Source organism: Cnephaeus nilssonii, assembly GCF_951640355.1.
Source record: "Cnephaeus nilssonii genome assembly, chromosome: 10".
NCBI classification, from domain to species: domain Eukaryota; kingdom Metazoa; phylum Chordata; class Mammalia; order Chiroptera; family Vespertilionidae; genus Cnephaeus; species Cnephaeus nilssonii.
This window is the reverse complement of record NC_137081.1, coordinates 15,383,010-15,397,165: the sequence shown is the minus strand read 5'-3', so window position 1 is coordinate 15,397,165 and position 14,156 is coordinate 15,383,010. Positions and strand designations below refer to the sequence as shown.

Genomic DNA, 14,156 nt, shown 5'->3' with positions numbered 1-14,156 from the left:
GAGAGGTCTTGTTAATTGATTTAGGTCATACTGGTTGTGATGGAGCCTGGGTTTGAGCTCTGTCTACCTTCATGTTATCCTACCATTTAACATAGAGTAGGAAGATGGAGGGATTGTTCAGTTTTGTCTCTCTGAGCCTTAGATATTCCTGGGAGATGTCTGGGTGAGACCTGAAGGAAGTTTAACAACCTTTCTACTGAAATAAAATACACAAGTTTGGCAAAATGGAATTTTTCAGAGGTCTTTTCTCCTCTGTCTGAGCCTGGAGTTGTATTACAGGAAATCAATTATCAAAAGTTTGAACTACACATAATAAACACCAGGGATTCCAGTGGGAATCATGGTACTAGTTTACTTACTACTTTACCTTAAAAACATTACAGACGTGCCACTATGGATTGCCTTTCTTTTGAGGGGAATACATGCCATAACCATTAAAAATAATTTCTCGACTCACTTGATTTATTCTAAGGTATGTATTTTCTGCTCCTCCAATAATTTCCAGCAGTGACAAGTCAAGACTGTATACAGATGCCACTAGAAGAGTCTCTGGCATCGATCCCAGCTGACAGCTGGAGTTTGCCCCAGTGCTCAGTGTGTAAACCCAGGCACCTCCAGAGCTGCCCCCAGGGCGAGCCAGGCAGCTCCGAGGCAGGAGTGCACCGCATTCCCACGGCAGTTAGGGGGACGCGCCAGGGTCACGCTGCTATGGTAGCTGCATGAGTTTGCCTTCTTCAATGCAGAGCTAAGATGTCAGTAAAAGTGGGAAAAATTACTCAAGAAAACGGAGGAAGTACACAGATAGAGGAAGGGATTCTAGAAGAGGTAAATAAATGTACATATTGGGTGGAAGATAGAAAATTGCCACGTAATTCTAAGCTGGCTGGTCAGGGAAGTGTTCACAGTCATTGTGCCATTAAAAAATTGTTCCTGTCGAAGTCACCCCTACCTTTAACAGGGCTTCAAATTGAGTGTCTTCATGGACTGGTAATTGGGTTGGGATATCACACTCATTCTGCCCATGAACCACCAAGGTTTTGGTACCTACAGAAGGAAAAAATCATAATGAACTGACTTCTGCTATAGAAAAATAGTAAAGCACAAAATATTAAAATATTATCAATAAGCTGATATTTTATTGTTATGATTATTACTATTAGTGCTTAATAGGAATTGTGTAGTGTATTAACTGCTCTCCTCTATTTCTAGTTAAATATATATTTTAAATATACTCATTTTCTAAATAATTACAGCTACCATTTATGGAGTTCTCAATACTTTTACATGTATTTTATGTGCATGATTATATTTAAATCTCACAGCAACTCTAATATGGGTTTTACTATTTTCTTTCTTTTTTATAATTTTTTAAAAATATGTTTTTATTGATTTTAGAGAGAGAGGGAGGGAGAGAGAGATGGAATCATCGATAAGAGAGAAACATCAATCAGCTGCCTCCTGCACACCCCCCTATTGGGGACTGAGCCTGCAACCAGGGCATATACCCTGACCGGGAATCGAACCTGCAACATTCAACCACTGAGTCATACCGGCCAGGCATGGGTATTACTATTTTCGTCTTACAAATGAGGAAATAGCACTTATTCTTATAAGTAAGAACTTATAAGTAACTTAGTCAAAGGAACACATTTATTTAGTGAAAGAATCAGAATTCAAACCTTAAGCATTGCAACAAATATGTCCTGTATTTTAAATGAGAGGGTCAGGTAATAATGGTTGAGAAAATATAAACAGAATATTAGCAAAACCAAAACAAGTACCTTAAATACAGTTTAAATGTACAGTTTCAGTATTCTACTTAGCCAGTGAGATAGTACTTATTCTACTTCATTCACTAATTACAAATCTTTGTGAACATTATGATGTACCTTGATTTTTAATGAGTTGTTTTTAAGAATATGAGTGAAAACATGAGTTTGTTATAATAAAAACTGATCACTTTGTTGACTTATCTACAGAACATACGTAAATGCACAACTAGCATTTATTGAATGCTTACCATGAGTCAGGTACAGTAGTGAGAATTTTACATACCTAAACCCATCTATCCCCTCAGGATTGTGAAGTATGGTTATATCCCCATTTTACAGATGAAAGAACGCTTGAAAAATTATGAACTTTTTTATAGCTAATATTAATTATACAGACAATAAAGGGCAGTTTTCTGATTTTAACACAGGCTTCTTTGCTGCCAGAACCTGTGTTCTTATACATAATTGTGTCTTTCTTTTTACATCAATACATGTATCATCTCATATTTCCTTAGTCACTGCACAAGGATAAAGGCTTTGCAAAATTTTTATCTTAAACAAAGAAAAGCTATTCAAAGTGAAAAGAAACTGTATCTAGAGTTTACATCACACTTCATGTTCTTTTGTAATTCTCTTCCTGATTTTTCCTTTTCCCTTTTTTCATAAAGCCATCTCTCATTGAGTTTACAAAGGACTGGGGTCCATGCCATGCAAACAATATTTATTCTCCTTGCAGTGCCAAAAATTCATTCAAAAAGGCTTTCAGCTCAGCTGGCCCTCTGCAATAGACTTAAATAAATCTGTAACCTTGGCAGCCCTTCAAGGACTGATTCACAGGGATCTCAGTTCTGATGTCTCCCTTTTCATCTGGCAATTGCTAACTCTTAAAGGGTCTATTGTATTTTTTTCGGATTGTACTAAACAAAAATTCTTTGAAGCACTCAACACCAGGGTCAGGACTCTGACAATTTTCTCATGAATGAAAGAGATGCTTGGTCTTTAAAAGGATTACTTAGAACAAACAAGATAGAAACAGACTCATAGACACAGAGAACAGACTGATGGTTGCCAGAGGAGAGGAAGGTTGGGGGGGGATGGGTGAAAAAAGTGAAGGGATTAAGAAGTACAAATTGGTAGTTACAGAATAGTCATGGGGGTATAAAATACAGCAGAGGAAATATAATTAATGATATTTTAATAGCTATGTATGCTGTCAGATGGGTATTAGAAATATTGGGGAATCACTGTATAAAGTATATGCTTTTCTAACCCCTATACTATACACCTGAAACAAGTATAAAACAATGTTGAATGGAAACTGTCATTGAAAAATAAATTTAAAAAAACAAATAATAAAAGGTTACTTAAAGAAAATGTGTTGTCCAAAAGCAGTGGTGGATTACCTGGCATTGAGGCGGTCACCAGCAGCTTCACCTCACACTGCTCCTTCTTCATGGTCTGCTTCAGATCCTTGAAGAAGAGGCCCTCCACATAGCCTACCACCTCCCACAGGAAGGTCAGGGTGGCGGAAATGGCATCCATGCCCCACTCGCAAGGGGTCCGCACGAAGTACATGATCAATCCCACCTGCAAGGCAGAACAGGGAGAGTTCACAAAGCCACAATGATCCTGCGAGCACATTCTCATTTCCTTGGCTTTTCTTTTCTTGATTAAATCGTCTTTTGTACCTTTGTGTTTTCTGTTCAAATACTTCTCCAGCACTTTCTTTTTTAAAGATTTTTATTGGCTTTTAGAGAGAGGGAGGAAGGGAGAGGGAGGGAGGGAGAGAGAGAAACATGGATGTGAGAGTGAAACATTGATCGGCTGCCTCCAACGCATCCCCTAATGGAGATTGAGCCCGCAACCTGAGCATGTGCCCTGACCAGGAATCTGAAGGGCAACACTTCGGTGCTCGGGATGATGCCCAATCAACTGAGCCACACTGGCCAGGGCTCTCCAGCACTTGTAATGGCAGTAAGCAGGAGAGGGCGAAAAACTGATCAGAATAGATTGCTGCCCGTTTATATGTGTCACTAAAAATGGTGCTTCTTAAGAGGAAGCAGAAGATCAGTTTTCCAGGCTTTAAGTCACTTGCTGCTCAGGTAGTTAGGTGACCTAATAATAATCTCTGTATGATATTTGTCCAAACACTCTTGGCAGATTAGGTTATATCTATTGGTCTGAACCGAAGAACACTCTGCTTGGCTAAGTTGGTGAACTTTAAAGCTGTTATGTCCTCTCAGTAACTTTGAAGGCTGCAAGTCCTGTACGTTTTAAGCTGACATTTAAAATGTCTCATTATAAGGTTATTTTTTGTTAATAGGAATAGAATATATTAAACATTCTTTACATTGAAATAAGAACAGAACGGACTGTAACTGGAATGTGTATTTCATCAAACTTGATGAAATAAACTTTTACTGCCTTATTCAATTATGCCCAACAAAAATCAGAAAAATGTGTAAAAGTTCACACCCCTTCCTGTGGCTTTTATCCATTGTTTCTTAAAAAACTTGTTAATCCTATACAATTTTTCAGTTACATTGAAAAAATCAGTGTCACTGATCTAATCTGAAGGCTGAATAACCTAATGAGGGTCAAAACTCAGCCCTCGTGGAAATCTGTGAAAGAGGGAAAAAGGTGGGAAGTCCTATGGATTCAAAGTGCCCCGATCAATCAGAAATGAGGCTTCCTTAAAACTAACATAGTGCATCAGACTCTTTCTCTGTCTAATGTGTCTGTCAATGTAGCCTGCTGGTACCTGTGATGGTCAGGGGGGCCTTTCTGTGTGCTGTAGGAGAATGACGATTGAGATGGCAGGCATGCTCAAACGGCATTAGTACATATTTGTAAGTTGAGGATTTGGAGATTTATTCCCTTAAAACTTTGTGGGCAACACACTCCTTCAAAAGTCTGCACATATGCCCAGATGTGCTCAGACCCCAGGTTGAAGATCTCTGAGTCAAGTTACACAGTGAATTTAAATGTCCCTAACAATTGCCCAGTCAGCATGGCTCAGTGATTGAGCGTCAACTTATGAACCAGGAGGTTGCAGTTCAATTCCTGGTCAGAGCATATGCCCGGCTTGCGGGCTCAATCCCCAGTGTGGGGTGGGCAGGAGGCAGCTGATCGATGATTCTCTCTTCATCATTGGTGTTTCTCTCTCCCTCTCCCCTCCTCTATGAAATCAATAAAAATATATTAAAATAAAATAAATGTCCTTTAAAAAGTCTGGAAGAGATGAATTAGTGTTCCCAATATCCCTACCATGCACATCTATAATAGTTGTTAGATAAAAGATTTATAAGGGTAATAGTTTAAAAACTGCTATGCTCCTCACGATTGTGCCAGTCTGAGTACAAGAACCTTTCCCCAGTCCACCTAAAATATCTATGTGGGTGTGATTCAGGGAAAGACTAGGGTTTAGACAGAAATGCAGAAACAGAAATTTATATTCATTCAGACAAGGTTTTAAAGCAAAGACAAAGCATGGTTAGCCCTTTTCTCTTATGTATTACCCAGCTGAGAAGACTGTGTCTACCATTAAAGTTTTCTTTTGGAGTTGACAGAAGTATATGGCAGAAGGGAAATGAAATGTCCATCTTCGTATCTCAAGGCTAAAGGAGGGAGGAGAGCAGTGGTCCAAGGAAGCATTTCCCACACCTAGTGGCCTGGGAGTGGGCAGGCACCCCGAAGGGGCCCTTTCTCCCAGTCTCTGTTAGGGTGTCTGACAAGAGTTCACCTCAGAGACATTCCACACCAACCTGGATGCAACGTAAACTGGGCAGAGCACACACCTGAGGGAGGCCTTGATGTTTGGCTTTGGTGATCTACCTTTGGCTTCTGTGTGATGTAGACAGGACCAGAAGTAGCAGAAGGTTTGGCTGGAGGGCTTTCTAGATAGACTTGGCATATATCGGTGTCATTTGTATAGGGTCCTCTAGCTGGAGCCATTTGGGACTCACTCCCAGAACTCAGCAGGGGCTGAGGTGAGTTAGAGTCTCCCAGAAATCACCGCTAAGAGCAGAGGGACCCCAAGTCACAGCAGCCATGGGCTTTGGTGTCCACTGGCTGGGCATCCAGCAACCAGCCAGAGAGAGGGCTCCGTCTCATGAAGGCAAGAGCCAGAGCAAACGAACAAGGGATGGAAGGCCGAACAAAGGTCTTTTTTCTTCCCAACTTCACATGGTGTTTAAAGATGAAAGCAGTTGGAAGGGAAGTATCCTAGAAACTAAGTATTTTTAGCCAAGAGACACTGAACACTATCCAAAGGTACTATTTATATATTTTTATCAGTCTAAACTTAAAACTGGATTGGACATGATTTTCATTACTTTCCTTGTCAACCAGCAGGTGGACTCTCAGGAGAAAAACCAAATCAGTTATAGAGAGGAGAAAGGAATTACAATTTTCCTCTGCACGTTAATGTTGTAGTGTAAGTTGCATTTATCACTTTGCTGCAGATGCATATGAACAACACTTCTACTTTCCAACCTGCTAGAAGACCAATGACAGTAACGGAGAAAGGAAAGTTTCTCTCAGCATAGAAATTTATTTGGCATCTGTCTGCCTGGATGAAGGTGCAATTTCAAAGAACAGGCATCATGTTAACAGTCCCAAAACTGCATATCCATTTAGAGTGCAAGGAGAATGCAAAGAAACTGGTAAGTTCTGGAGGGTGCAGAAAGGACTTGTCAGGATGGCTAAGGCATAGATACTTCCCATACTAAAGTACACTTACAAATACTTTCCACCTAGGGCAACATTTTTTGTGTTTGTGTGTGTGTGTCTGTGCGCGTGCATGCGTGCGTGAGAGAGAGAGAGAGAGAGAGAGAGAGAGAGAGAGAGAGAGAGAGAGAGAGAGAGAGAGATAGTGAGATAAGGGAAAAATGACTAAAAACTACATACTATATGTTTTCTCAAACCAAAATTAGGAACTAACATAAGGAAGTTGTATAATGCCCAAGGAAGACAGAGAGGAGGCTAACATTTATTGAGCACCCACCACATATCAAGGACTGTGCCAGGAGAGGTTTCCCACACACACAGTGGGGAACTTAGCTGATTATGATATTAGCTGACTACGGTTCACCTTTAGTCACACGTTAATGGGAAGACCTTTTCTCATGTTGTTGCTTTCTACTTGGAATGAACATTTATAATCTACTGGAGGCTGAAACTCACCAAGTAGTTGAACAGTATGTGAGATGTCTGAGCAGGAAAGTCTCCAATATTCAGGAGAAGTTTGCGTAGCATGTACATTAACTCATCCTGAAGGAAAAGAATTCTACGTCATTCAGCTGCCATGCTGTAGGCAATAAAATTAACTTCTTGAAAAGTAGGGGGATGGATATTCCCTACTTTTGCCCACATTTGACTTCCATTTTGTTCAACATTTTAACATCGTCTATGTGATACTTGTGACATAGTATTTGAACCAACTCTAACACATTCTCCTAGGAGCTAATATATGAAATCACTGAGCAGCAGTCGGACAACTTTTTAAAAAATCATGGGAAAGTGGTATATTTCATCAACTCTATTTGCTATGGCTGCCAGGTGTGATGAAACATGTGGAGAACTTATGCTTTTTTTTTTTTTTAAACACCTGAGCCCATTCCCAAAGGGCAAAGCCTAGACCAGAAGACGGGAGAACCCATGTTGAGATACCATTAAGCAAACCAGGTTTATTGAACTTCATAGTTCTACTTCCTAGGTTTCGAGTGAAACAGATAAAGCTAGGCCAAGAGAGGATAATAAAAATGTAATTAACCTTACCTTTCAGAAGCTAAACTTAATCTTCCAGCAAACAGGACCATAACATATAAATGAACATACTTTTCAGTCATCAGTGAATTTTACCATTGCTCAGAAAACTACTTTTATTTGGCACAGTCTTATTAGAGGGTGGTCCATTAAATTAGAATTTTTGAATAAATAGTTTCAACATATTTTAATAACCCTATGTATATCTATCACAGTCTACCAAGCAGAGTTCAACAGATGTTCTAAGAAAATTATACTGAATTTAATCTTTGTTTAAAAGACTGAGAATCTGTTTCGTATCTTAGGGTCATCCTAAGCCAGTGATGGCGAACCTATGACACGCGTGTCAGCACTGACACATGTAGCCATTTCTGATGACACGCGGCCGCTGAGGCGGCCGCATGCCGAGGATGAAACATTTGCTGCTCCTGAGGATGAAACATTTGCGAAATAATGTTTTTTCCTCAAAGTGACACACTACCCGAGTTATGCTCAGTTTTTTGGCGAAGTTTGACACACCAAGCTCAAAAGGCTGCCCATCACTGTCCTAAGCAGTGCACCACAGGTACACTATGGAGACATCAGTTAGGGAAATTAGAAAGAAAACAACAAAGTTTAACATTGCTCATCCTTGTCATTATCAGAAGACATTGATGTTGCATGCACAGCATTATATAGCCCATTGCTTGCTTTTAACAGTGTTCACACACATAGCTACACATAAAAAAAGAGGACTTTACTTGTCTATTGCTGATGGTCAGTTTTTCCAGAAAATGTCGAAGAACTGTTGATGGATCTTCAATTAGACAGTTCCACAAGACTTGTTGGGCCACAGCACTCACTTTAGAAGAGAAAGGAAATTGACTATTTGTCTTAAATGGAAATAAACCTATTAGATAAAGTATTCAAGCAATTTACAAAGCTTTAATTAGTCTCTATTGTTTTGCCTTAAAAAAGTTCTGTGAACTTCCCTCCCCTGCACCCCCTTCCAATCATTACCAACTATGGGTATTTTCATTTAAAATAACCTTTGTAGTTCTTTCAGCTGAAGTGTAATATTTTATTGTTTTAAACAACAATGTTGTTTACAGATATTATTGTCATTAGATTGTATCTATATTTTTTGCCTTTTTTTTGGGGGGGGATTTAAAAGAATCATTATTTTTTTTTTAGAACATTAAGAATATTAAACTTTTACAAATGTAAATCATCTCTACCTCTAGTTTATCATTTCATGGTACAATTATTCTCTTTGGGTAGTATCTCTGGAAAGATAACCAAGTGGAAAGATGGCATTAGTGATGTGTAGCTAATAGCTAAGATTTCTAAGGTGGCCAAAATCACCATTTGATTTCCAGGTGGCCAAATAAGTGTTGTTCTGTTCTCTGGTCATGAACAATGCTCCTGAACCCAGCTACTTATTTTAAATGCAATTTTTTAGTCATAAAGGTGGAGAGGAAGAGAAAGTGATAATGCTAAAGTACAGTATACTATAAATCTATAACTGTAACATATGCATAAAACAACTCAACATGTGGCCAATAGTTAATATAGTCAAGAACACCCTACTATCCTATACCAGAGGAACAGTGTAAATATTTGGTTTTACTAATAAAACCGTACCTGCTACTCCATCTTCCCGCACCTCCCCATCCTCCATGAGATGAACAATGGGGAGCACTGCTGCACAGATGCATGCTGGGAACACCGCCTGTGGGGGCTGAGGCACATGGTGGTTTGGCGTGTGTTCAGTTGTGTGCTCCTCATCTGAAGCAGGAGACATAATTGAGGTGCTCTTATTCAGTATTGTAATTCTAGTGCAACAACACTTCTCAGTTCAAGACCTACTTATTTAACATTCTTTGGTTTATAGATATCCCAGCATTATTTGTTGAAAAGACTATTCTTTCCCCATTGAATTTTCTTGGTGCCCTTTTGAAACATGAAATCAACACAAGTATAATAGTTTCCTTCTGGTTGTTCAAATCTATTCAGTTGATCTTCATGCTAACCCTTATGTTAACACCATCTCCATCAGCACTGGTCATATTTTTAAGTTCCCCCGGGTTGTGTAGCCAAGGGGTGATAACCATTGGTTTCTGTACAACTTTTTAATATGATTTTATAAATGAGTGATAAAACTTGCATAACCATGAAGCATAATTTCTGTACGACTTTTTGATGACTTTCTGAATCAGAGATGAAATTTGTATAATCATGAAGCAGTGAGTCCCAGGTAGCTGCTCATTCTCAGGGAGGTATATCTTTTAAATTCTTGGGACTGAAGAGCATCACATCCCCGCCGCCCGCCCCCCTCCCCCCCCGCCACCCCAGAATCAGATTTCATTACAGGAGGAGCATGAGCTATGGTCTTCCTTTGGATGTTTCATGATTCCAGAACAGCTTCTTAAAGCATCTTACTAGGAATTGGCCACACACTGAAATACCCTGAGTAGATTTAAGAAATACCGACGTGTGGGTCCCACCCTTAGAGATTCTGATTTGTAATGTGTAGGCAGGGTTTAAAACTGTTAACTGGCAATTGAGTCTACGGAACCCTCAGCAACAACTTATAAAGGACAATTGCTGGATAAAATCAATGATAAATTTTTTAGGCTACCACTCAATCCAATATTTTTTTAGAACTTCAAGTCATGAAACAAGCTATTTAATGAAGGCGGTGTAGTATAGTGAAATGAAATAATGTTAACTGGAAACTGTTTCAAAATCCACATGTCATGAGGAATAAATATCGTATTTGCAAGAGGACACACCTTCGGCACTGACAGCCGAACGCACCGACCAGACGGACCCTCGGCGGAAGGAGTAATTCCTGTGGGAAGTACTGGAGGTACAGGATGGACTGACAGACAGTCGGCGGGATGCCAGATTGGTGACTTCTTCTACTGGCAAAGAATATGGGGAACGTGAACTTTGGTTTCATAACAAAATAGCTATCTTCACAACTCTAGCTGTACTTGCATTATAAGTGTATAGTGCTCTCAGAGCATAAATCTTAAATAAAGTTAAAGTATACTTAGAAAAGGAAAAAATATATCAGAAAGACAAAATTCCTCCCCAAGATTCCATAAAAAGCAAAGCAGAGAATCACTGATTTTAGAATGGTTCCTAAGTCATTTTCTGATACCAACCAACAAATTGTCTGTACTTCTGAGGGTTGAAGGTAGTTAATAGATTAATCCCATTTTTAATGATGAAAGATTGATGGCATATACTTTTATAAACACTCTAGATTTAGCTGTTCCCTGAATTGCAATCACTGCTTGGTCCATTTTCATACTGGTTTGTTCAGTGTGGCTATCATTCACCTCTTGAAACAGGCCGACTGTGATCATTTAGAAAATGAAAATATTTCTTCAGACAGTGTCAGGAGGTGAGAGAGAGATCGAGGAAGCATATCACCTTATTTCACATAAAATTATCAATGTTTCTTTTAAAGCAAGCTCTTTCCCCTTCCTGGAACTCCGCCCCCAAGAAGCCCTATGTGCAGAGGGCACCTTCTTCTTCTGGCTCTGAGTTGGGTGTGCAGGTGGGCTCGTAGCAAGCCTCCTGGGTGATGGGGATGGCGGTGATGAGGCTGGCTTCTCGGCCAAGACGCTTCTTCTCTTCCTCCTGCTGCAAGTTCTTTAAGATGTGTTCTGCCCTTTGATGGGAACGCGACACAGCCCGGGCTGAAAAGGATTTCTATGGAGACATGAAGGCAAGTTTATTGAATAGCAACTCTTCTGTAAGGTCCCAAGCATAAAGAGTGTTCCAATGAATCACACAAACGTGGTACTCTGTCCTCAGGACACATTAGTGCCTCCATGATCTAAGTTCCTGGAGATTTACTTGTTTTTCTACCAAGTTCCCAGGTTGGTACAACTAAGCTTTGTTTTTTCACTCAATCAGAATAATTCTTCAAGAATGTCTGTGATTTCTGAAAAAATCCTATTTCACCTTTAGGACTTGGGGTGATATCAATGATTCACTCTTTAAACATTAAAGACAAATGATTTTTAATACTCTCCACATTGTTTGAACTGGTTTTAACTGAAGGTCATTTATTTCATAAGGTTAATAAAAGAGAAAGTCAGAATAATGGAAAGGAGGAGGAAAGAGATCTACCTCTCATATAAACCCATTACTTATGTGATTTATTTCATTTCTTAAATCTCACATATCTACCACAGTATAAATACATAATATCCTATATAATAAAAGCCTGATATGCTAAGTGTCTGGTCGACTGGTCAGCCATTCAACCAATCAAAGTGTAATATGCTAATGATATGCTAAGGCCGCTCAACTGCTCACTATGATGTTCACTGACCACCAGGGGGCAAACGCTCCAACCGGTAGGTTAGCTTGCTGCTGGGGTCTGGCCAATTGGGACAGAGCGAGTTGGGCCAGACACGCCCTGGAGCCCTCCTGTGGTCCCTCCCTGGCTAGCCAACCTCCCACGTCTCTCCCCGACCCCGATTGGGCACCGGTGGGATCCCTCAGCCTGGCTGCACCCTCTTGCAATCCAGGACCCCTCAGGGGATGTTGGAGAGCCGGTTTTGGCCCTCCCACAGGCCAGGCCAAGGGACCCACTGATACATGAATTCATGCACCAGGCCTCTAGTTTGTAGATAAATACGTTAACACAGTGTAAATACTGAATATTTGTAGAAACAAAGTTACTGATGGAAATTACGAGAGTTGCTGGTGTTATAAATTGAATATAAAATTTGACTTTGTTTACCATTGGGTAAGGCATAACAGATAAAGACACAATAAAGGAGAATACATTCACTCTGCATAATGGCCATTCTATTTGTGCTTCAATCATGATGTTTATGCTGAGACAAGTTCCAAGGGCTTTGGGGACAGTCAGTGTTCTCAGAGCAGGGCAGTGGTTACGGGAGTTCTTTGCTGCCGTTATGAAGTAATGTTTATGCATAATAGTTATTGCACATCTCTTTGTTGCCAGTGGTCGTATAGGGTTTTAGAGACAGACAAGAGTTGTTGGTCACTCTTCTAAAGGGCTGCATTCATAAAAATCCCTTTAAGGAGGATCTTAACATAAGACTAATGGCTTCATATAATGAATGGCACAATAGCAATTTAGGACATTTGATGGGCTAAATAGCAATTCATTTTCAGAGTCGGGGTTAAGATAGTTTAACCAGGGCACTTGATTTGAAATTTATTGTGAAGGTGGAGTAAAGAATGTGATTGGCTCAAATGAATCCATCACCTGTCTGGGAGAAAAATCAAAGATCCTTATGATGTTCAGATGATGAAATGATTGCACATATGGGGGAAGAACCAGGTATGACATTCTCTTTGGCATTAAAACCATCAGATACAAAGGCACTGTATGCAAAAGAATTAAAATAAAAGATTTTGATGGGTAGAGTTCAAACAAACAGTTCCCCAAAGAAAACTTTAATGTCTAAAAAATGTATGTGTGATATGCAATATGTTTAACCTGAATTCAAATATTCAGCTAACTTTTTAAACAACAAAATAATGTTTTGTGCCATTCACAATGGTATTTAAAAAAGAACACTAGTTAATTGGAATAAAGGGGCACTTTCCCATTCTACTGTATAAGGTTAAAATGGTACAAACTTCCTGGGGATATTTTGTGAGATGTATCAAAAATCTTTAATATTGCCTATCCAGCATGGCTCAGTGGTTGAGCGTCAACCTATGAACCAGGAGGTCAGTGTTCTATTCCCAGTCAGGGCACATGCCCAGGTTGTGGGCTAAATTTGCAGTGTGGGGCATGCAGGAGGCAGCCAATCAATGATTCTCTATCATCATTGATGTTTCTATCTCTCTCCCTCTCCCTTACTCTCTGAAATCAATAAAAATATTTTTTAAAAACATCTTTAATATTTATATACCAATTACCCTAAATTCTATACCTTTATAATCACAGGTTTGTGCAGAGATGTGTTTTTTTTTTCTATTTTTGTTTTATTAAAATTTTTTTCTACATTACTCTTGTAATTTAAAAAAATGCTATTTAAAAGGTAAAAAAGTGTTATTTTGAAGATTCATTTTTTCAAAAGGCTCATATACTTGGTTCTTGTCTAGAAAGAGAATGTTCTAAACTTAACTATTGGTAAATTACCTTACATACAGCAGTGGTCTACTAGAGAAGCCCAAGACCTGAGGTTTCACAGTGATGATTGTGAGGATGATACTGGGAATCAACAAGATGAAGAATGGACTCAGGTCAAAACAAGGAAACAAGAGCCACCAACTCAGTACTTTTTCTTATTTATCCAGGGCCGATATCATTAACTGTGGGGTAGCTTATGTATTATAAGTTTAAAACACTTGTTTTATAGTAAATAGAGGCAAAAGTGTTAACCTTTGGCCAAGAAATAAATTCTTAATATCCTTATAAGGTGGCTGTTGCTTTGATTATAAAACAAAACTGTGTTGGCTTGAAGGTTGCAAATGCTCATCCAGATGTCAGTTCCTTCTGTGCTATTCACAAAACAAAAGACCTCTGTAGCTGATTTTCTGTGTTGTTATTATGTTATTATGACAACAAATAAACATACGAACACATTCCTTGTTCTTCTCTCTTACATGTACACCATGAAGCCTGGGGAA

The 14,156-nt window shown here is 39.3% G+C and overlaps 1 protein-coding gene across 5 annotated transcripts in view; it reads right to left on the bottom strand.

The window, feature by feature from the left end:
* The window catches only part of UNC80 (unc-80 homolog, NALCN channel complex subunit), a gene marked incomplete at both ends in the record, with an annotated part of 167,667 nt that overhangs the window by 46,934 nt on the left and 106,577 nt on the right, over positions 1 to 14,156 (bottom strand). For 4 of the 5 annotated variants that reach the window (XM_079781819.1, XM_079781822.1, XM_079781820.1 and 1 more), the window contains 7 exons: positions 950 to 1,044; positions 3,176 to 3,359; positions 6,957 to 7,043; positions 8,279 to 8,379; positions 9,162 to 9,305; positions 10,313 to 10,444; positions 11,057 to 11,243. In XM_079781819.1, coding sequence (XP_079637945.1) covers positions 950 to 1,044; positions 3,176 to 3,359; positions 6,957 to 7,043; positions 8,279 to 8,379; positions 9,162 to 9,305; positions 10,313 to 10,444; positions 11,057 to 11,243 — 930 coding nt within the window. The remainder of the gene's footprint in view (positions 1 to 949; positions 1,045 to 3,175; positions 3,360 to 6,956; positions 7,044 to 8,278; positions 8,380 to 9,161; positions 9,306 to 10,312; positions 10,445 to 11,056; positions 11,244 to 14,156) is intronic. The other variant, XM_079781821.1, reaches the window with a different exon arrangement.